The following is a 24,821-nucleotide window of genomic DNA, read 5'->3' as shown; positions in this document are numbered from 1 at the left end:
ATATATATATAATTTAATAAGAGAGAAATAGAATAAATATATGAAGAATTAACATTAAATGTAAAGATGTGTAACAGAATAATAATATAAACGATATATTATATTATCTGAAATGAAGAGTTTCAATGAAATTTAAGAATCATCAGAGTAATTTGAACGGAGAGAGTAAGTATGAATATGGTGTAAAACACTAATTTCATATATTTATAGCAACAACTGTACAAGTTCCGGTTCACACATATCGATAATTACCATTCGTTAATCTTAACAATAATGGCGGGAGCAACGAAGCTGTTCAGAGTTCACGAACGCTTCCTGGCTTGCGGAGATGAGCCTTTCCCCTCTCGTCGCCGTCGCGTGTAATCGATAATCCGCGTCTTTCCCGGACGAGTGAATGTGCGGCTCGCTACCGCGCCAGTAGTATTGTAAAAGTGTCTCGTGTTAAAAAATCACATTCGTTATCGAACTGGGATATGGATTGCCTCGGGACACGATAGAAATTTCCGTATGCTATTGCCCTTAATCTTCAGAGGACTAACGCCTTTCTCTGCAAATACAAAGCGTATTGTCTTTTCTTTTTGCAGTAATCTCTAGATTTTTAATCGCGTTAATGAATAACGATGAATTTCTGCTCGTTAAATATCTGATGCCAATTTCTCTCAATCATAATCGAGATTTTAATCCTTTATGAAATTATAATATTATATTATATCGAAGTATAAATAAATACTTTTCACGAGAAATTGCAATAGAGCGATAACTTTAAATATTTAATTTATTATCAATAAAAAAAAAAGATACGATGGCCGGCCCTCTAAAGATTAAGGCGAATTTGACGAAAGTCTCGATAAAAGAAAAGAAAAATACTTTTGAGTGAACTATACATACCTTCGTCTTAACTAATGTACATTTATACATCTCACTATAAAATAGATTCAGTCGTAAACTATACATATGCAGAATAAGGTGCGCTCGTTATCGGCGCACGACGAACGAGTCACACCGTCGCCGAAATTGTCCATATCGTATATTGTGATAAGACAGGTACCCTCGCTCTTCTTGGTACGAGACATACAGGACGGTATGTATTTATCTTAACTTCCTAAAGAGGAATTCCGCCGATCTGCGAATTAATTTACGAATTTACTCGTCTCTCTCGCGGTACGGCGATTCTCGATATAAGACTTTCTTTGTAGAGTTTGCGTGTATATAGTATCTAAATTTGTTCTTTTCGCCGAATTGAAGATCAATTAATAAATCACAGCTGCAACAACAGTTCTGTAACAAAAATATGTATAGAATTGATGTAATTAATAGTTAGTTGAACTGGCAAAATCTTAATTGAATTTGACTTTACTATCGAATTGCAGATAGTCTTTTCGGATGAATATATTTTGAACGTAGATGGAATTATTTTGATTAATTGATTAAAATAAATTCAATCAATTCTAAATTACTTTCTATTAATTTAGAGTTGATCGAAACTAATTAATAGAAATTAATTTTATTTTCAGAATTTTTTCTGTTCTAATTTGACACAAAACGAATTTTCATATATCGAGAGTCATTTTTATTTCGACATCAAGTAAAATTTCGCTTTTTTTTCTTTTATGGCCTATTGATCGCTGTTCTAATGCTTAATCGATCAGCTATTCGACAGGTCGATGGAATCGCATTAAATCAATGCAAAGTACACTCGATATTTGTATCAAGGATTTTACTGTGGAAGTATACTGTGTGTGTGTTCTGCTACTTATTGTTACATAATAAATATCGCAGCAGATTTTCGCGATATGATTTATAATTTTCAGTATGTAAATCAATCTCGGTAAATTAAGTGTCAGTTAAATCCGGTCTGTCATCTCTGCGTGATTAATAGTATTTTTATAGATACTATTCTACGCTGTGTTTCTTGTTAATTCTACCTCGGCATCAACGAAAATAATAGAGATGAGAAGCACATGCCAGAAACGAGAGTTTAACGTTCCTCGAAAATTATAGTGATACTAAATAGCGTTTTTATCGCTTTGAATATAAAGCTCAGTATACATATAATTATAACGAAAGGAATAAATAAATAAAAAATGATGTAAGATACTTAGATTATTCTCAGATTATATATCTTACGGTTGAATTAATGATCAGAATAGCTGTATCTAATATCACAAATGAATTAACTTCGTTCAAACTTATTGCTTCATTAGAGACTCTTTTGGGAAAATAATTTATTTACAATAAATTAAAGATATGGAATTAAAGAGATGCCTCGCAACTCTATTATTCTTGATATTAATCAAAATTTTAATCCGACACGAATTTAAATTCATTCATTTCACTTTCGATTATTTCGGACTTGTAGTCTCGATTTTTAAACTAGATAGCGATACTTTAAAGCAGCGTTTCCCAAGTTATACCTCCTTTTAAAATTACTTTGTCAATCAATACGATATATTTGTATGATACAATATCGATAGCAGAAATAATAATTTTATATGATGTAATGTACACTACTATCTACAAATACGCCAACGTAAATTAAGATAATATAAAAGATTATCAAGGAAATAATATATATACATGTATAATAATATATTATTCAAATATTTTTCTATACTTATCACAGGAATGCAAAACAAGCATAGCACACTCTGACTCCTCGAAATTTGATGTGTCAAGAATTATTTCTTTTCCGTAAAAAACTTAAAAGATAGTATATATTCAATTGGCTTCTTTCTTCTTTCTAAACAATTCTCTGTACAATAATTACCAATTATTAAATACCAAAATTTGCTAAATGATATTTACCTCGATCTTGATTCTAACGACTTGACTTGGCGTCATCCGAGTAATAACGCTCTGTCTTCTGACAAAGCTGGGAATGTATCTCAGCAGACGCTGCCTCAAAGCAAGCAATCCACATCTGCTGCCCGTCTTCCCGACTGCCTAAAGTATCTTTGTCAAAAATATGTCCTATCGAGGATCCTTCGAGTTCTCGAGGATACCTCTGGTATTTGCGGTTGTATGCCGATATATCGATTCGCGTGCGGGAAATCGGGGCCCAGGGGAGAGAGAAAAAATCTGTGAACGCTCTCCCGAACACGGATGTGCTCTCAGTATATATTTACACACGTAAGGTCAGGCCAGGAGGAGAGACGAGAGTTTAGTAGAGATTCGCGGTCTTCAGAGGCAGCGGGTCCAGCAGGTAGGGCGGCAGGGCCGCCGAGAAGGGCCTGGGGCTGCAGGAGCCCCAGGTACCGCTTCCGCCGCGAATATTAGGCGAGCCGCTGTCCCCGATGCCGTCCGCGGTATGTTTCACGTTCACCAGGCTCTGGTTGGCCATCGGCTTGATCTCGTTCGACGACAGGACGCTGTTTGTTGAACTGCCGGGCGGCGTCGCCGGACTCCTCGGCGAACGACCCTCCGCCTTCACGGTGCCGGTCACCGGACTGGACGCGCCGCTGTCGGCCCCGATACCGCTCTGCGATGTCGACTTCTGCTGGGCCAGTCTCTCCTGCTTGCGGAACTTGGCGCGCCGATTCTGGAACCACACCTGTAACATCGACAAGGATGGCCGACCAATTTTAGGGCCCGTTCTTCCGTCTTCTTCTCCTTCGCGTGATGAAATTGATATAATTCAGTGTTATTCATCAAAAATCAGATGGTAGCAATATACGATAGTGATAGCATTCAGAATATAAGACCAATTAATACAATTATCGTAGCAATAAATTAATCGTTGTTAAAATGGATTATTTTAATATAAAATATAATCAAATATTTTATATCTTTTTTATCCATGTACGCACATGTAGAATCTTTGTTTATGCCATCATTTTTAAAAGGATTATGTATAAAATAAATTTGTTTTTTTTTAATCAATATTATTTTAAATGTAGGTAGTATTTTTTATTTTTGCATTATAATGTCTCGTTGTTAAAAGAAATATATTAGAATATGTAGTGAGGAAAGAAAAATTGATAGAAAAAGTTATATATAGCAATAGCAATAACGATTATCTTCAATAGACAATAAGACACTTCATATATAGGTACTATTAAAATTCAAGTACCTACATATATAAATTAAATACATATACATATAAAATGTAAATTGACAGTTTAATTTAATATGTAGATTGGAAATAATTGATATCTCTCTCTCTCTCTCTCTCTCTCTCTTAAATAAATAATTACGCTTCTGTTCAGAGATGTTCTCAATGGTTCCTATGTTTTAGACATTTAACAAGACTCAAGTTCACGATGTCCATGAGGGATGTTCATGATGAGGGAAGAGCGTTACATCACAAGTATATACGTTCTCTATCGCGAAACGAGAGAGAATATCGCGCGAGAGACGCGATTCACCAGAGTTCGACGCTCGTCAGGGCGAAACCGGCGGAGACCGGATGTTCGGCGCGCTCGTAATTGGCCCTAGCCGGCCAAATGAAATATTTAACGAATAAAATAAACAGACACCTGCGGTGACCTGCATGTTAAAGTAGCGGATTTATTTGCTTTAGCGTTTATCTGACCGGCGGCGCTGCCGCTCATCCACCCTTTTCCCTTTTCCCCTTCAACCCCTCTATCCCTCGTCGCTCTCTGCCTCCCCCCTTCCTCCCATCCTGCCTCCCCTTTGACTCCCTTATACGGTGCAACGATCCCCTTCAATCTCCATCCCTCCTCGTCACTCTCTGAACGTTCGTTTCTCAACGTGCGCGCACGTGAATCCCACCCCCGGATTTTCCAGGGGCGGCTACGCTTAGGACTCGTAGGACGTAACTGCTCGGAGCTGTCGGAGCGAGGGGAGATCGCACGGGGGTGGTTGGAAGGGACGCGAGAGAGAGATGGGGGTGGCGGAGGGAGATACCGCGACAGCGACGGCGGGGGTGCAGGACACCATGATGAACGTGATTGCCCTTTCCGGCTGGCAAACACTGGGGCTATTGGATTTTTATCAGCTGCTGCTGCTGCTGCTGTTGCTGTTGCTGCTGCTGCTGTTGGTCGTCGCGCGTGGCGATTTTTCGCGAAATTCGAGTCGTAACTACGCGGCGAACACCGCGAGCCTGTGTGTATGTGCCGCGTTAATTAATCTGAAATTGATTACACCTGGCGTCGCGCGTCTCTTCGTCATCTATTGTAAAATGATAAAATAAAAAAAAAACGAGACGGCGAAGAGCGAGTCTAGAAAATAAAGCGAAATCAAATTAACTCTTTGAGAAGCTTATAAACTTCTTCTCGAAAGGAAAGAGAAATTCTGTTTTATAAAATTAATGAACACGGTCGTTTAAAAGTTTCACACTATGTACGAGGGAATTGGCATCGATTTTCATAGTAATTACTTATTTAATACAGCGGCATGACTCATTTCTCTGAACGTTTTCGTATAGAGAGACGCGCAGAAAATCTAAATTAAAAAAAAAGAATGAAAGAAAAGGGTGGAAAAGTTTGAATTTAATTAATCTTTGTAGAGCTCTCTAATAAAAAAAATGATCCTTAATGAATCCTGAGAAACGTAAATTTTATTTTTAAAAATGTATTGTATAAAAGTTACTTGGTTTTTTAGAGAGGACATTCTATTCACGTGCTACAGCACGATTTTGTTCTAAAGCTACAAACCCTCTCTAATAAAAAAACCATCTAAACTCAAAGTATGTTGTTAATTTTTTGTAAAGTTATCTCGATCGCCGGCTACGTCATAAGCATGCTTGCCGGGGTACATGCCAAAGACAACGCTAATAATTCGTATTTGGCCACGGACCAAACCTCGAGTAGACCGTAGCATGTGTGCCGTTGTTTGCAGAAGTGATGACGACGACGAGGCGAATTAGGGTGAGAGAGAGCGCGCGCTCGCGCGAAGCGTTAATGTTAAACAAATATACCGCGCCAAAATAAAGTGCAACAAGGCATATCGACAGATGTCCGGCACCTTCTGGATAAATATTTAATCGCCTCTTTATACGGGAACTCTCTCTGTGTGGGAATTTTACCCTCCGCTCTTTTCCGATCATGCGTTTCAATACCTGTTTAGCGCGCGATGTACTTTACCTTATTTTATTATTATTTTATTATTATTATTATTCTATTATTTTTTTATTAAATGAAAGCGCTTCCAAGATTGCAAGACTATTTTTTTTTAATACAACGTTTTTTTCTTTCATGTATCGATTCTCTTTGGCATATATGTAAAAATATTAAGTGTATAAGAAAAAACATACGATTTTTCACTTAAAAACACAAAGATGATTTTGAAATCTGGAAAGGGTTTGTAGCTTTTTAGAACAAAATCGTGCTGTAGCACGTGAATAGAATGTCCTCTCTAAAAGACCAAGTAACTTTTACATAATATATTTTTAAAAATAAAACTCATATCTCTCAGAATTCATTGAGGAGAATTTTGAGTGACTCATATAACTCATAGTGACGGTATAAAATATTGTAATGTATGCATTGATACACTTTTCTACATTCGTAGATATTAGAATGTGCTGTCAATTCACATGGGAACACGAAGCGGTTTTATAATAGCAATAGTTATTTTTGTCCTCGATATTGTTTGATCCCCGACTAAATTCTGTGTTGATGCCGATCAAAGTAAATGTCGAAGCATTAGGAATTCTACAGAAGCACCGCACGATCGTGCAATTTGTGCTACGCTTATCCATCCGGTTCACCCTACGTTTAGGCATCGCCGTGATTTTCCCTTCTCGAGCCAGTTAACCGCGGATTTCGCTCGGTTGCCTTCTGACCCCGGGTCGATCTAATTCGGCATCGGCAAAATATATCCTGCAACATAATTATTCCGATGCCATCCGCCGACTGAGCTCGAGCATGTGTATGCAAAGTCTTTTATAAAGCATATGTAGTCTTATACCATTCTGTATTTTATATAAATGAACTCTAACAGAATTTTATCAAATTTAATTACGAGAAAATTGAATAAAAGTCGCGGAAAAGATAATGCATAATCCAATTCTTGTTAAAAAATATCGATTGCAAATTGGTTAAATTCTACAGATAAGAAATTGAGATATCTTCACATAAAACCATATACAATTTTATATATGAAATTTATATAATGATACACAAACATACATACACACAAAGTATGCATTTTATTGAAAAATGCATTAAAATGCGCATTTTAAAAAAATATTTTGAAATTTAAATCACAATACTTTCTCGTTTTCCAGCTTTAGAAATAAATATATTATCTTTTAACAATTGTGAGAACAGTTTATATCAAAGTATTATAAATAATGATTTTATTTATAATTACAAAAAAAAATATTGATTCTGTATAGAATTAAACTTTACGTATCTGTAATTAATTTGTAATGGAGTCATTTCGACGATCGTACCAATAAAAGCAAATGTCTCCGTGCTACGCAGAGCAAATCGTAATTAAGACTGAGATGGCAGCGTGATGCGCCTTCACCCTAAACTTATTTCCTTAATTGAATGTCTGGACTGCTGCAGTTTCCGCATACAATAGATACAGTAAAACGGAGTACAAGAAAAGTAATTATATTAAATCTGATTAATTTTGCACATAATTCGCTTTTATAAAATACATTAATTGGATTTTTTAAGATGCAACATTGAATATCTAATTGCAAAACTCTTTACTTACTTTTATATAAAAATTACTAACACAATGTTTTAAAATTAAAAAAGAATTTTAAATTAGGTAGCCGTAAAATGTGTCTTCAAGATTAAATCAGTTTTTCTCGCAAAATATTGTTTGTCTTCACTCTCTTCTTCTCAAAATAATAATGTTACATATATATATATAAAATAATGTTGCAATTTTAATATTGCAATATAAATGTAAAATGTATTAAATTAAAGTTAATATTAGTAAGTTTTTCCCAAAAAGAAAAGTCTTTTTCTGCTTTTGGACAATTATTTTATAAATTGTGTAACAATAAGCATAAAATCTAAAATTACCGTAATCTGAAAAATACCGTGAGAAAAGCTGCGCTTAAGTATGCATATTGCAATTTACTTTTTCAAAACATGGCGATCGGACTGCAATAATCTGAGGGCAACGCGTAGATTGCTGAACAGAATGCGCGAAATGACGTGGCCGCGAAACGTGACGGAATTATTCTTGGCGGCTCGCATCCTGGTCGTTTCGTTCCTCTCTTCTTTCCCGGACGGACGTCCTTGATGCGTCGTTCCGCCGCGGATGATACCCAGCAGGACAGTTTTTAATCACTGTAAGTGGATCTACATAGAGCTCGCAATTACCGGCGCACACTCTGGCATGGGCCCCTTGTGTATCAACCCAGCCCCGACACCAGCCGCCAGAGCCCGGGCGAATGTTTTCCCCATTTCATCCCTCCGTGCTACCGACTGCAGCAACCCCTCGGCTCCCGGAATCGTCTCCAGTTCCCAACCCTGTATCCCCCCTCTCCCCCCTGGTTTGTTCCACCTTTCTATCCCGTTTTCTCCCTCTGTTCCCATCCCTTAGACGTCGCATCCTTCTTCCTTTTATAGTCGCTTCTCGTTCTCAGTATTCATCTTTCTTTTGTACCTTCCTCTTTCCTTCTTCCTCAACATTTTGTAGCTTTGGTCTATCTATTTCTATCCTTCCTTCTCTTTCTCTTGGAGTCGTCTCCTCTTTTTTATTTCGTTTTTCCCGCATCCTTTGGATTTTCACGTTTCTTTTTGTCTCCCTTAAGATCTCGCTTGCCTTCTTTTTTCATTGTTCGATATTTCTCCCCTTTTTTCCAATTCCTCTTTCCTCAATTTCTGTTTCTCGCTCCCGGCTTCTCGTCCCTTCGAGGACGAGCTCGCGGTCGTGCTTGTCTCTGTCTTTCACTCCCGCATGAGACAAGGGAATGTCTTGTTTCACTTGACAGCGATGTATCCTATCCCGAGAAATAGAAGGAAATTCACGTTGATTTTTCGACCGCGTCCCTCGTATTTCCGAGGTCTCGAAATTGCCCTGTCCAACTTTCAATTTGTACGTGGGTCTCTCGAATGCTCACTTCAAATAAACAATATTTACATCGAAGCTCAAGTGCCGAATTAATGAAAAATAAAATAGAAAAATTATCTACGCTAATTCTAGTCCTCGCAATCCTATTGCTTTTTATAATTAAAAATAATATAATAATATAATATAAAAAATAGTATAATATAATATAATAATATATTATTTTTTATTTGTATTCACATATTTTGTTAAAGTTTATATTTTTATTATCTATATAAAACTGGTTTTTGAAAACTAAATCTTATAACAATTAAAAATAAAAAGAAATTATATCCTATGCTTTAATAACGACTTTAGAAAATGTTATCATTTCTTTTATTTTTACACGAGTGAATTTAATTGCTGTCTATGCGACAGCAAAAGCAATATGTCACGATCTGACTTGACTGCTGCGCGCTCTGCGATAATAGCCATTCAATTGTTACAAAAATCGACAAATAGTAAATGATAGTTAAATAATAAATATCATTAAATGAAAATATGAACACTTGTACATTAATGTCGTATATTATATATTCAGTTAAGTTATCCGTATCTATAGTAAAATTCTGTACCAAATTAATAATAGTTTAACATTTTTATTTTTTGAATATCCAAATATACAAACTATATATAATAAATATCACTTTTGATAATTAATTATTAAATATTTCAAACGAATCCACACTCTGAAAACTTATTAATTATTCTTCGTGACACTATCTGCAAAAACACAATTCTCTTGTGTATATAATATTTATCTCATGTGCAGGATATTTATAAAAGTATTTAAAAAAAGAATTTTTTTTAAATCACAGCTGATCTTCGCGAAAGTTTGTGTTTTTCGCTTATCTCATATCGATCTGTGTTCACGGGTGAATATTAATCTCATTAGCGGCGAAAAACACGACTTCGATCGCCTGTCCCACATTGGAATGCTATTGTCACCCCTCGCTCCCTTTACAATATTACACTCTGCACATTTGACATCCCAATCTAGAGAAGGAAAGAGAGAGAGTAAGAGATAAAAGAAGGATAGATAAAGAGAGCAGATTTGCACCGTATTATGCACAGCTCTACTACACACACTCTCTCTCTCTACTACGATAATGGAATTGTAATTCATACTGGGTGACATGTGACTCAGAGCAGCGAAACGTGCCGCCACGCGACGGTCTAAGCGCCGTAGTCAATGGGACGTGCGATGTAACGATGTAAGTATGAAGTATCATTCACACATAAGGCTCATCGCAGTTGCAATGTAGTGGAACAAATGCAAAATTCTTAGCTAATTGCAATTTAGTTTGCGCAAATCTAATTTTCTAGTACAGATAGAGATTCATAAATTTTGTGCCAAAAGTGTAATATTTCACATCTGTGAAAGTTATAATCCAGTAATGCAGTCAGTAACATATGCACTTACAAGTTTATTATTTTACTCCGTAACCACTCCCGATTACAAGTACTCGTGAAACAAATATATGTGCCTTCATAAGAATTGATTTATCGCACAATGAAACAGACAAGAAGCTGCAGAAACAAAAGCTAATTTCTATCAATTCATTAATTACATTACGTTAAAGCAAGCGTTACTTCAATGTATTATTTCAAAAGTTTAGAAATGTTTTTTTTATATATTATCAAAATAGTTTTTTTTTTAAATTAAATATAATAATAATTTTAAAAATTATATAAAATGTTCTCAAAATTAAAATACTTCTCATTACGTTATCTTTTGCATCTATGACATATTTATTTGTTCTTCTTATAATATGCATAAATTCTATCCAAAGTTTTTATATTTTATATACTGACTCAAGAGAGATATATGGCACATTTTCAATATATTACGATTACATTTGGTACATTACAACGAGACAAAATTGCATTATTGTTGCATAAACAGGTTTTAAATCGATGGAAGCAGATTTCCTTCAGAAAATCGTCGTTCCTTTACGCGCGGTTTGTGTTGTGTGGCATCGGTCCAATCGGAAAGAAATGTGGGCCAACGTTGATTAATTTCGTGCCACGTTCGTTGCCGAAGCGGCGCAAAAGATGGAAACGTGGTACAGGATCTTTAAGTATAATTCAATCACTGAATGATTCACGACTGTCTCCTCGAAGACAGATGAACCGAGGGGACAAAAATCACCAGTCTTGAGAAAGTTTGCATAATTAGAAAAGCGCAGAGATTCTAGATCATTCAGTCGAGGTGAATATTTTTAACGAATAATCACAACTAATACGTTAACAATTGAGCGATCGTTATCAAAGCGACAAATATAATGCTTGGAACAAAGAATTAATGTAATCTTATAATTTAAAAAGTGAAAGAAATATTATAGAATAACATTAATTCTTTTATTCTATAATATAATAATTATGATGTAGAGTAATGTATTTTTGAACGTATAAAAATAATTAATGTTAATTTACAATTTACTAAAAATATAAGAAAAAAATCTGAAACAATTTATTAAAATCATCAAAACGTTCTTATCTATAGATAAATGAATTTATAAATGTTTTTTGCATACACATTTAATACGATTATAAAAGAGATTAACAGAAAACTACGAGATGCATTCTAAAAGTGAATGTGACATAATCGTGTCTTACACACAGTAACCAGAGAAATTGAATCTACAAAATACACCAATTGTCTCATCACGGGTATATTACGAGTTTTACTAGTGAAATGGTTTCGAGTATCGTGATCGTTTCTATCGATCAAACTCACTTCAATATTCCTCTGGAACGAGCAAAACTATTATCAACAATTGTCAAAACGAATAACACGTTTTTTAAACGCATTTTCGTTCAAAAACTGGTATTGGTACAGTGTTAGTAATAATCTCGACGAAAGACATTACTTTAGTATTGCATAGGTGGATCGTGTGCAGAACTGATTTATCAATATTGCATAATGCAGGACATTAATGTCATCAATAATATATATTCTCGCCAATCCGGGTGAGATCGAATTGTTTCTAACAATAATATCCTAGCTTCTTTTTATCTTAGCATAAATATATTCTTATATGTTCTTACTCAATATATTTATAATATAATTGTGATTATATTTTATGACGAAATATATATATTTTAAATTGCATATTATATATTTTTACAGCAAATAAGTATTAAGTATATTTTTATACAAATGATTTGAAAAAATAGAAATTAAATCTCAAAGAGCAATAAAGTTATAAGTCTCTCGAGTTATTAAATTATAAATCTGGATATAGATAATAAATAAAAGTGTAAATATTAGAGATTTAAGGTTTCAGAGAAACATGATAAAAGATATTAAATTATTATTAAATTATAAAATATATAAATTATTTGTTTCTTGTTTCCTCCAGCATTATTTCGGCTATGTAAAAGTTTTTCAGACATTTACATTACATAGCGTCATTTATATCAGTTTTCATAAGAATTTCAGAAATTGCCTTTATCACATTGATATCGCTTTTATGATCACTGCTCAATTTTTGCCAATATTTTGTTCCATTCGTCGAGAGAGAGTGCCATTCTTACGGAAACATTCTCATTCGCCGTTTTGGGTACCGTGAACGAACAGTCGATCTCATGCACGACTATCAAGTTATAGCCGCTGCATAATGCAACGGATAATGTTACAAATTCAATCATCTTTCGGATATTTTTATCGACATCAGCCGCGCCAACGACGAGCGACGGGATATTTCTACGCGGTGTTACACGCGCACCTCGAGAGAATCTTGACTATCAATAGCACGCTGACTTAGTTATGCGTCCCTACCTAAAGCGCTCTGCCAAGTAGAATTCCGATATCCGTTAGAGCCTGCTTGTGTTGTTGCAAGGTAATCTGATCTAGCACGTTTTACCTCTTCTTAAGATGTCTCGTGAAACTCTGCTGTGTTTCACACTATAATTACGCCCCATAGATCATCGAGCATAACAATATCGAATCTATTTTGCGTTTTTCTACAAATTTATAATTTAATAAAATTATATAAAAGTGATTTGCTCGAAAAAAATCGACGCGAGTTCGATGATGATCACAGAGATGAGAAAATAATGATAAGCACTGCTCCAATTTAGTGATTTAACTTCAGGAATATCGTATACCAAACGGATACTTTGTAGTATATTTTTTCTATTAGAGTCATGTTGAAATCATATTTAAGGTACTGGACAAAAAATAAACTCAATAATATATATATAAATATAATCGTAATATAACATGTTGTATTTATAGAATACGATGGCGTATTTCGTATTTCACACATCATTAATATGAAATCAAAATGAGTACTAGATAGGATGGAGAGTCTAACTTGTTCACAAAAGTAAAATATTTATACTTTTTATTATGTTCAGCAAACATTTATGCATACTGATTTATTGTTATTATATTTAAGCCTTGATTACTTTTAAAATTCTAATGCTTTGCACACAATTTTAAGCAGTAAAATTAGAATGTATTTTAAATGAAAGGTAGAAAATAAAACAATTTTTCTACATATAATATTCGATTCAAAGAATTTAACGGAGATAAATATTTAATTTATATCTCAGACTAAGATACTAAAAATATTAAAAGAACATGAAGATAATCATTATAACTGATTGGATTACATTTTATAAATTAAATACAAAGAAGAAGAAATGGAGAGATAGATGCTTAAGAAAAAAGTCTTTGGCATATCTCTCTCCATGTGTATAACTTAATTTATATTTCCCACTAGAGACAAAACTAGGGGTAAGATAGAGATAATGACACCAACTGATTAGAAAGTATCTTAAATTCAAGGAAAAGGAGAAATAATGATAGATAATGTTCGAGGAAAAGAGTTATAAGGGAAACATTCCTGCGTAACTTAATTTATACTTCACGCTAAGTGAAACTATAGATAGTGAGAAAAAATAGGGGTAGTAATGGCAGCCGATTAGGAAGTATTCTGGAGACAGGATGTGCAGGAGAGGGCAAACGGAGGAAGCCAATGACTCTCTCACGACGCGAGAGGGAGGAAATTTTATCGAGCAGCCGCCATCGACGAGATAGAGGACTGAGAGGGATGGAAAGCAGGAACCGAGGGGATGAATCGGAGGGTTGGAAGACAGCGGGGGTAGGGTAACTCACGGTAGCGAACGAACGAATCACGAATGAAGGGATGAGGAAACTCTTGAGGGACCGTACGTCCTGTCAGGACAGGAGGAGGGTAAAGTCGAGCAGACAAAGGACTTACCCCACCGCGGGAGGATAAACCTCGCCAGAGATGGCGGTCGCGCCGCGAGCCCGCAAACTACTAGAGTATTAATAGTTATCTCGCGCTTCATTATCGCGCGGTCCTCGCTCATGATACGCGAATACGCACACGTCCGATGAAGCGCAATGCGATACATTAAGCGATTACCAAAAGTTATAAAAATGTCCTTTCCAAGATCTATTCATTATTACTTTAGTCAAAAATTGCACATAGAAATAAGAGCTAAATCGAATTAAATTAAAAGAGAAATTCTCTTATGGTGTCCTGTAGAAAAGAGAGAAACTTGAAGAGAGAGAGAAAACTTCTAAATTATAAATTGATTCTCGTATATTCTTTGCAGCTCGATATCTCTGAAATATCTCTTATTGTTAATGAAGAAAAAATTATTATCCACATGCATTTAAATTATATATATCATAAGCAAACATTTAAAAACAAATTTATTAAATATTTTTGAAGAATAAATATTTTTTGTTCTATTATAAGTCTTCACACAGTATCCATATAATTTTACACAATGTCCCCACAGTTGAAATCATACGTAATCGCATATACTTTATAACTATTTATGACCAAGTAAAAATTATTAATTATACCATATAAATTTATTATGACATTAATAGAAAAAAATACAATTTACGTAAAAACGAGAAAAGAAAGATCACAAAGATTGTAAGAGAAATAAAGAAAGCAAACAATAAAAAAAGATTTAAATAAATCCAAGAAGAGAACATATTTGAAGAGATTAAAAAGCATGTGTAAATATCAAGTGAATGAGTAAATAAAGAAATATGTTAAAATAAAGAACGCATGTTTTATATCAGATATCATCGTTTCAGAAATAGCTTTTCTCCTCTCTTTTCTTAAGATAGATTGAATAACTTTATTTCCATTTAGAAAGTTCGAAGACATAGAGTCGAATATATAGCTAAATCAAATTCTATACACATATTTATGATATCAATGATCATATAATTTTTATTATAAATTATTAATTCTAATATTATATTAATTTTCTCTCCCTCTCTCTTTCTCTCTAAAATAATAATGTTGATAAATATAAAATGTTGAAAAATATCAGTTTTTAGATGAAGTCGATAAGAATTATGTATGAATAAATTGATTAATATGGTATGAAAATACATACAATCAAAAGCTAGGTTCTCAAGTTCTCGTACTCCGACCAATACGGTATCAATCACGAAACATTAAGACTGTAGGGTCAAGGGGTTAACGGCAGCTTAAGTAACTGCTGTTGCCAAAATGATCACGCGCGTTGTGCAAAAGTGGATTACACATGTCGGAATATCAAGTCGTCGACGCAAATAGCGGACGATTTGGTTCCATAGTTTTCGACTCGCTATCTCGCCATATAATAATATCGCGATCGTCGATGGCGAACGTTATATTAATCCGCGCCTACGTTTCGAAGAGAGATAAGATTAAATTTATTGCCCCCTTCTCTCTCTTCAAGCTCAAAAGCCAATGAAATCGTCCCGCGATCCTCGTCCGCGCTGGATAATCTGAATGAGATTCGGCGAGAAGGTACTTCGGCGGCGTTAAGTGATGCACGTCAGTCGCGAAGTCTAACTTTAGGACCCGTTAGTGTCTGGAGAGCTTTCTAATCGCGTTACCGTCCATGTACCTCACCTCACCTGTTCTTCCTACGACATCTGCGTCCTCGCGCGAGCAGGTAACTTAGACGCATATGAGGGACGGGGAATTCGACGAGGAAACTGTGACAGGTAGCTTCCTCAACGTGCTCACAAGATCATGTAAATTCGCACAGAGCGAGAACAATTTTCCCTACAGAGCGCTCGATAAAAATAGTGATTATTTTATCACGTTATAAATAATATTTAGATTGTACAGTATCGAATATTGATCAACAAATTGCGTGATAAATAACGTTAATATAATAAATGAATAATAAAATTTTCTCTTTTATGCACATTATAATTTAATAATGTGTGTTAATTTAGATTTGATTGATATAATATTTAGGCACTAATCTTGTACAATATTTGATTAATGCAATATTTCGTTGTATGTCTAGTGTTAAATATAGCTATGTGACTTTATATTCAGTTTTATGTCAAATATTGACACAAAGGAGAATTGAGGCATAGTTAAGCATATTTAATAGTTTTAAAAGTTGATAAAAATATTTAACTTTTAAAACAAATTTTCGTTAACGAAAAATAAACGTCCAAAGAGAACAGCATTAACTAATCATTTTAATAATTTGGGAAAACATCTAGAGCAAAAAAGTATTAAAAAGATATATCTCTATTTATGCGGTGAATTTGCATGCATAATAACTCCAAAATGATGTAAATTGAATTGTGTAAAATGAGATTGATTTTTATGGACAGTTGTTACAAGAAAATTTAGTATGTTTATCTCTTTTAAACAACTGTAATTTTGGGGGAAATTACCCTCATACATAAAAGATACATCTCAATTTGCAATCCCGAATTGCGCAGTGATCGAATTCCCGAGAATTACCATGTAAATAAAATCGTGTAAAACAAGAGGAATTGTTTTGCAAAAAGATCACCAATTGCCATTCAATATAATTCTTTTCTTCTATCGATAGCAGTAAAGAATTTAAAAAATATTATATCTTAATTTTGCGTAGAAACGATTTTTACAATAATATTTGTACTATTCCTAAGTCGTTCATCTTTCGTTCATGATAATCCGTCAAGCGTATTAGACAGCATAATCCATCAGCTCGCGACCTGTAGGTAGCCGTGAAAACGAAAATGGAGTCTGTAATGTAATTACACTACACTCCTTCGGCTAACTCACCCTCAACTTTCCGCCCTCTCTTTGTACGAATAAAGCAAATTGCGCAATATACAATGCAAAATTATATATAAACCGAAAAAGGGACGTACTTCTTTCGCGATATAATTGTGATAAATATATATATTTCAATTAATTCGTATCGATTGTTTTTCATTCAATGTGCTGCATTAATATCCCCGAATTTTTACAAGAAACCTTACATTTTTCCATCATACGAAAAAGCTTTGAATTAATGTAGAATTTAATTAAGAATTTAACGTAGAGTTTCACATGAAAAGGATCGCGCAAAACGAAAAATGCACTTACTTGCACTCTGGCTTCCGTCAGATCGATTTTCATAGCGATTTCTTCTCTGGTGTAGATATCTGGGTAATGCGTCTCCTGGAATGCACGTTCCAGTTCTTTCAGCTGGGCTGACGTAAATGTTGTTCGTATCCGACGTTGTTTTCTCTTCTCCGCGAGACCATCATGCCCTGAATAAGCTTTATATCCCAAACCACCTGAAATTAAAAATATGCAAATGCATTAAAAATAAAAATATGTGATGGCCATATAATAATAATATAATGCAATCTTGAAAATGTGATATTTTTTTGCTTTATTTACAATGGCAAGAAGAATAATAATGCAATAATGCGCGAAATAACTTTAAAATCATGACGCTTATCTTAATTGTGATTGGTGATGAATATTAAAAGACAATCTTTGTGTGCATATGTGTATGTGTGTGTATACACATGAACAAAAACACAACCAGCGAAATATTAATAGTCTGCAAAATGATAATAGCATCATAATAAATAGTAAATGCAACATTTACACTGGAAATATAATTAATTATAAGCGCACACAATTTAAAAATAAATTCTGCATAATACAATTACAAAATTTTATTAGTAAAATAAAATAAAAGAAATTAATTTCCTGCAATAATGTTTATCACACATATTTATTTTTTCAAAGGAAAAGACATACATGTATGTACAATATATATATCTTTTTACGTTTTATACGTATATTAAATGTTAAAAATGTTTAATTTTTAAAAAAATTGCAAGCATTAAAATTTTTTTCCTTTATAAATAAACAACTTAATTTCCAAAATCCATTGAATAGTCATGCTAGAGATGTATATCCGTAAAAGACGTTTGCTTTGCTCAATTAACGTCGCCTCTGATAGCCTTATGATTATTTCGTTTTGGTAGTTATTTATAACTCAGGTTCCTTCATAAAACGTTAATTTAAGCATGACAGATACTATGTTGCATAATCTATTTGTATGACATTCTTGCATGTACCATGTCGAAACAACACATGTGATGTTAAATTCAATCAGGATCAATTATCAAACTAGAGAGAGCGAAGGGAGCTTAGCTCCCCGTTCATGTGTGACATGTTTAGTCCCTTCTAAATCGCTGGAACAAACACAACAAAGCGTCGCACATTCATAGCCCGACGGATTGACGTGAGGATAAAGGAGTTCTTGTTAAGCCAGTCGGAATTACAAATGCAATATTATTTATTTATTAATATACGATGATGTGTGATAATATATTAATATTAATATACGACATAAACTATATATTATTTATCAGCTATTTGTTGACTTGAGTCATTTAGAATGACACAAAAAAACCTTAATTAATAATTAAGTAAAAAAAGACTAAATATTTTAATATAAATATACGATAATATATAAATTATATTTGTTTGAATACTTAACAAGATGTGCTCTGTATAATTGGATTAGATAATTCCAGATATATTTTTTTTATATAATTATAATAATAATAAGCTCTTTCACATTATGACATTTTTTCCAATTAAGATGAAAGTTTCTTGCATAGTTAGATGTTGTCGTTAGATGCAACAAAAATACATCTGTCGCTTCTCGTTAATTAATACATAAAGATTGAAATGTTCTTCTCGAAATTTAAGTAAATTACCAGTACAAACATTGAGAAAATTCTATTCCTCTCTGCTATATGACATTATAATAACAAATTTGCTGAATTTTAAAATTTTAATGTTTTCTTTAAAAAAACTTGGAAATATTACAATTCTATTTTCAACAAAAACTATATAATTAAATGTCGAATTAAAAGTTTGATAAGATAAAGCTTTTTTAAAATTGAATACACACAGAATAAAACTCTTTTTATCTATTTGCACAGAGTCAGATCTTATTACGAGAATAATCTTTGAATTTCTATTATTCGTAATTCAAAAGATTATCGATATCTTATTAAAGAAAAGTCAATTCCAACTTTGGGCAAAGAATATGTCATTAAAATTTGACGCTTAATAGAGTCGCTTGTCTACAGAAAAGAATAGCCACATATCAAATCATAAAACAAAAGTAGTGAGAATCAAAAATAAATCAGACATTCCTTCAGGAATTAAAGTTTCGACAAAATACCTAAATTTTTTTTGGAGGAAGGGGGATTTTGATTCTATCAAAATGCAAAACAATCGAGTATCATCATAATCAGCGAAAATTAGCCATCGCTTGTCTACAGAAAAGAATAGCCACATATCAAATCATAAAACACAAGTAGTGAGAATCAAAAATAAATCGGACATTTCTTTAGGAATTAAAGCTTCGATAAAATACCTAAATTTTTTTGAAGGGAGAAGGATTTTGATTCTATCAAAATGCAAAACAATCGAGTATCATCATAATCAGCGAAAATTAGCCATCGCTTGTCTACAGAAAAGAATAGCCACATATCAAATCATAAAACACAAGTAGTGAGAATCAAAAATAAATCGGACATTTCTTTAGGAATTAAAGCTTCGATAAAATACCTAAATTTTTTTGAAGGGAGAAGGATTTTGATTCTATCAAAATGCAAAACAATCGAGTATCATCATAATCAGCGAAAATTAGCTATCGTCTACAGAAAAGAATAGCCACATATCAAATCATAAAACACAAGTAGTGAGAATCAAAAATAAATCAGACATTCCTTCAGGAATTAAAGCTTCGATAAAATATACCTAAATTTTTTTGAAGGGAGGGGGATTTTGATTCTGTCAAAATGCAAAACAATCGAGTATCATCATAATCAGCGAAAATTAGCTATCGTCTACAGAAAAGAATAGCCACATATCAAATCATAAAACACAAGTAGTGAGAATTAAAAATAAATCAGACATTCCTTCAGGAATTAAAGCTTCGATAAAATACCTAAATTTTTTTTAAGGGAGGAGGATTTTGATTCTGTCAAAATGCAAAACAATCGAGTATCATCATAATCAGCGAAAATTAGCTATCGTCTACAGAAAAGAATAGCCACATATCAAATTATAAAACACAAGTAGTGAGAATCAAAAATAAATCAGACATTCCTTCGGGAATTAAAGCTTCGATAAAATACCTAAATTTTTTTGAAGGGAGGGGGATTTTGATTCTATCAAAATGCAAAACAATCGAGTATCATCGTAATCAGCGAAAATTAGCCGAAAGATAAATAGATAATTAAAAAGTAGTTTAATTCGATCACTCACTCTGAAGATTGATGGCCGATGGGAAGATGGAGGCGGCGTGCCGGTGAACTTCCTGGGACCTGGCTGCCATGACGGAGCACGGGGTCGAGTGGGCCCCGTGGTGCGCGTGGGTGTGGGAGTGCGCGGTGTGATGGGCCGTAAGCGGGGTGCCGCCGGCCCCAGCGCCGGCGGCGGCCGCGTTTCCGGGGTAGCCGGCGGCCCGTGCCGCGGTGTAGCGATAAGCCGCCTGGCTCATCTGCGAGCACGAGCTCAGGTCACCGTAGCTGCATTGCATCTCGCCGGCGGCCAGGGCGCAGCTGGACGCCTCGAAGCCGGCGGCCGCCGCGGCCGCGGCCTGGTTCAGATACGAGTAGTCCATGATGGAGGAGAAATCCCACTTGACGTTACTTCGACGTTACACTTGGTCGTTACTTCGCACGTCCGGGAAAGAGAGGACCCTTCTCGACGACGCGCACGTCTACCGCATTTGACGATCTGTTCCCGAAGTAGAGGGATGAATATAATGTCTCTCGTGTATGAATTTTATTAGGAAAAAAAAATAAAAAAAAATAGAAAACACTCGTTGCGAGAGGATGTGATGATGATGGACGAAGATCTACGCAGATCGCGGTTAATCGGGGGGCCCCCCGTTGACGCGCGCGGATTTCCTGGGCCCGCTCGATCGCGGGTAAGTCCCGGGGTAGACGCGAGGGTAGAAGCGGCACGCCGCTCTCTCTCGGCAACGCTTCAGCGAGACCGGGAACCGGGCCGGGGCCGCCGGCTGGGCTCCTCGATAGCGGCTTATGACGCGTAATCAGATCAGCGATATCAAATTATTGCGATTACACCGCGGATAGGAAGAAGTTTTTCGGCCCGCTTAAGAGCGCCCCGTACGACCGACTGGTGGGTCTCCTCAAAATCAAATGATAAGCTTAATTCAATAACCGCCGGTACCGCGGGTAGGAACGTGGGTGTGGCCGCGGGTTGTCCCCGCGGGGGTTGCGTTTCACGGGGGTGCTCGTTCCTGAGGCAGCTGATTCGTCGACGGTCGAACCATCCCTGTTACGAGAACGGGGGTTGAAACGCCGCCCCGAACGTCGAGCAACGCCGACTTTCATCCCTCCCGAGGTTTACGCAGAGGCCACCCCCGGTTTACAGGGGGTACCAGACGGCCCTCTCTTCCCCAAACGGCCATCAGCCCGAATGAGTGCTATCATTCGATGACGCGCCCCTCTCGGCCACCCCACCCTTGAGCTTTACGATCGATTCCGCGCGGAGACATCGGCGACGGAGGACGCCGCTGTGTCCTGGCTCCTGGCCGCTCCAGTGGACACGAGGAGCCTGCAGGAAGCGACGTCGCGTCCTGTAGAGCGCGGCGAGGACCTTCTCTCTTTCGAGGAGCTGTTTACACCTGCGTGCCGTGCCGTGCCGTGCGAAAGATGTCACACGAGCCGGATTATTCGCGTCGTGTGACGACGCTGAAACCTGAAACATTTTAATTAGACACGTTTTTATCGCGAAATTTTAGATTAAAGAGAGTAATCGTTCCTTGACAAGTTTCTCTTGAATGTGTATAAAAAAATCTGTTTATTTGTATATACAAATTTAATTTAATAATTGCCATCGCTCGGTTTCTTAGTTATTTCAAACTACTTTGTAACCATGAATGGAGTTTATTCTACTCATTTTATTCGTAGTAATATTACTTAAATAGAAAAAAGTATAAAACAATAATAAAAATCTTAAAATCAGTTTGGGGATATTCTTTTTTTTTAAACCTAAAGATTTTATTTATAAAGTATCAAAATATACCAGAGGATGGCTTGATATGGTCGAGAAGATGGCAATTATTATTTTAATTAAATCTGTATTAAAAGAATGATTTTTATATATTTAATATAAAACTGTTAAAAACGAGCTGTCATTTTCTTGCAACAATTTTTATTACAAATTAAAGCTGATATAATTTTAATGAAATAAATAATTGCTCTGTTTTTCAGTTATTATTTCTCTGTACAAGCAAAATGCCAAATTCAATTATGTCGACCACATGGAAAACTAAACTTGCTAAAATTATATCAATTTCGCTATTTAGTGATAAAAATTGTGAGAGAAAAGAAACCCCAAATTTCTCACCAGAAAAATCGATCTCTTACGCACAAAGTGAAAAATTATTTTTGTGAACAGCTTCCAATGTTTGATTGTTCTACTATTAAGCTTTCTTAAACTTTTCTTAAAGCTTTCTCAAACTTTTCTAATTTATTATTACAGCTCATATAGTCGTACTTAAACGCGAAAATTAAAACGATACAAGAAACCTAAGAAATGTTAATAAATATCAATAAATAGATTATATATATCACACATATACACACATAAAAATTAATATTTTATATCCACAAAATAAATTTATAAATCAGCTAATTAGAAAAATAGAGTTGTCTATACACAAAGGGTAGACGACTCTATATATTTTTCTAATATATATGTATATATCGCTCATTTGCTGCAACAATGACATAACTAAAAATTTGTGATCTTTCAGGAAAAATAAATTGTAAATAGTACATGTAGCAACCTTTCTCCCTGTACTAATAAATCAAAAAAGGCGATTTTTTTAGTTATGTCATTGTTGCAGGAAATTATATATCTTTTTATTAGAAAACAGAAGATTGATTAATATATTTATTAATCAATCATGTTTTTTAATAAAAAGAAATATGCACACAGAGAGAATTTTCTCTGATTAATATTTATAATAAAAAATAATATCTATCACAATAAAATCTAAATATATGTTTGATTAATTTTGCTAAACTATGTAGTAAAATTAATCAAACATATTTTATATTTTATTGTGATAGATATTTTTTATTGTGATAAATATTAATTAGAGAAATTCTCATAAAATTCTTTCTGTGCAGCAGTTCGAAATATTAAAATTTGAAAATATTAAAAGTATCATCGCACTTGTTAGTAAAAATTTTTAAATTTTATACAATGATAATAAATTTTATACATATGATAATATCTGTTACATCAACCTCAAGTAACATAACTATTTGAATGGAACTAATTTTACAATGAAATATTTCCATTGTAATATTGTAATCAATGCGCACAAAATTACATATAAATTCGTTTTCTTTAAATCAGTTCCCTAACTTAATTTAACCTTTTACTTAAAAAATATCTTCTCCGATATCATTATTTTCAAGTTTCAATTTCACAAAAACTTGACACGACTTTTGATTATTAAAGTATGCGTAAAAAATATCAGAAAATAAAAAGTTATACAACAAAAGGTGTCCTCATTCGATTTCTGCGAAAAAAAAAAAAAAAAATCCGAATCAATTAAAATAGTCCGCTCTCAAACTAAATCAAATTTAAATCTAAATTCGTCGAGTAAAATCAAATTATTAAAAAGTAACGCAATAATTTTGGGAGATATATATCGCATACTTTTTTTACGCAAGATAAGATACAAGACAAAAGCTTACATACCCAAACAAATTGAAATTTCTCACATCTTCCGCAGGATACGACTGAGATAGCCGAGAGGGGTAAGGGAAGATATGATTTATATTTCAACCTGGAACAATTTACGCGAGACTGGCACGGCGGTGCGCATCGGCCGACCGACTCCTGTGCGACATTCGTTTTGCACTTGTTCTCACGAGAGAGAGTGCCAGGATGAGAGCAGCAGAGTCGCGATGTGTTCCACCCTCTTCCCTGAATCTTATCCCAAGGGAATCCCATTCCCGGCACGTGGAACGTGTGTCGCACGCTGCTGGGCGATCACACGTATACACAATCAAATATTACATAGGCGTATCATTTTCAATAAATTCTGTTTGACGAACAAAATGTTAGATAGATGTAGAAAGTACAATCTTAGCAATCTCGGAAAACAATACCATGCTAATTGAAAAATTCGTAATTTTACAAAATATAGTTGAGATAAAATTAATATTACAAGCTCAAAAATAAACAACATTTCGCATGCAAATTATAAAATCAGAAAAATATCTCTCTTTTTTTTAATGTAGAAAATGAAATTAATATTTGTGTAATAAGTTATCAATATTTTTGCATAAATTATATAATTACAAGAGATATATTTCTTTATTACATTTTTCTCTTTTTTCGATTTCAAAAATTATTGAAATCAACAATAAAAATAATATTATAAATTTTTATAATTTTCCAATTTAAAGAAAATGCAAGGATTACTTCTACAGGATTACGCCACTGTTTGCTGAGGAAACGACACGTACATGAAAT

At 34.4% G+C, this 24,821-nt stretch overlaps 1 protein-coding gene across 1 annotated transcript; it reads right to left on the bottom strand.

Moving 5' to 3' along the window:
• Window positions 1–20: 20 nt before the first annotated feature.
• LOC145935913 (uncharacterized) lies at window positions 21–24,497 on the bottom strand. The gene is made up of 4 exons (XM_083037705.1): window positions 24,042–24,497; window positions 20,559–22,022; window positions 17,355–17,548; window positions 21–3,550 (listed from the first exon to the last, which is right to left on the bottom strand). The coding sequence occupies exons 2-4, from the start codon at window positions 20,914–20,916 to the stop codon at window positions 3,161–3,163; spliced, it is 942 nt and encodes a 313-aa protein (XP_082893831.1). The 5' UTR covers window positions 20,917–22,022; window positions 24,042–24,497; the 3' UTR covers window positions 21–3,160.
• Between the last annotated feature and the right edge of the window lie 324 nt (window positions 24,498–24,821).

Source organism: Prenolepis imparis, unplaced genomic scaffold, assembly GCF_030444845.1.
Source record: "Prenolepis imparis isolate NDT839.2.m4 unplaced genomic scaffold, iyPreImpa1.0 SCAF_5, whole genome shotgun sequence".
Classification (NCBI taxonomy): Eukaryota; Metazoa; Arthropoda; class Insecta; order Hymenoptera; family Formicidae; genus Prenolepis; species Prenolepis imparis.
This window is presented reverse-complemented; position numbering and strand designations above follow the sequence as displayed.

Excerpts from the sequence above, each read along its gene's own strand:
- LOC145935913 (XM_083037705.1), bottom strand. The coding sequence starts at position 20,916 with ATGGACTACTCGTATCTGAACCAGGCCGCGGCCGCGGCGGCCGCCGGC. Across the intron at positions 17,549-20,558 it reads ATCGGCCATCAATCTTCAGA|GTGGTTTGGGATATAAAGCT; the intron begins GTGAGTGATCGA and ends TTTTAATTTCAG. Across the intron at positions 3,551-17,354 it reads TGACGGAAGCCAGAGTGCAA|GTGTGGTTCCAGAATCGGCG; the intron begins GTAAGTGCATTT and ends TCGATGTTACAG.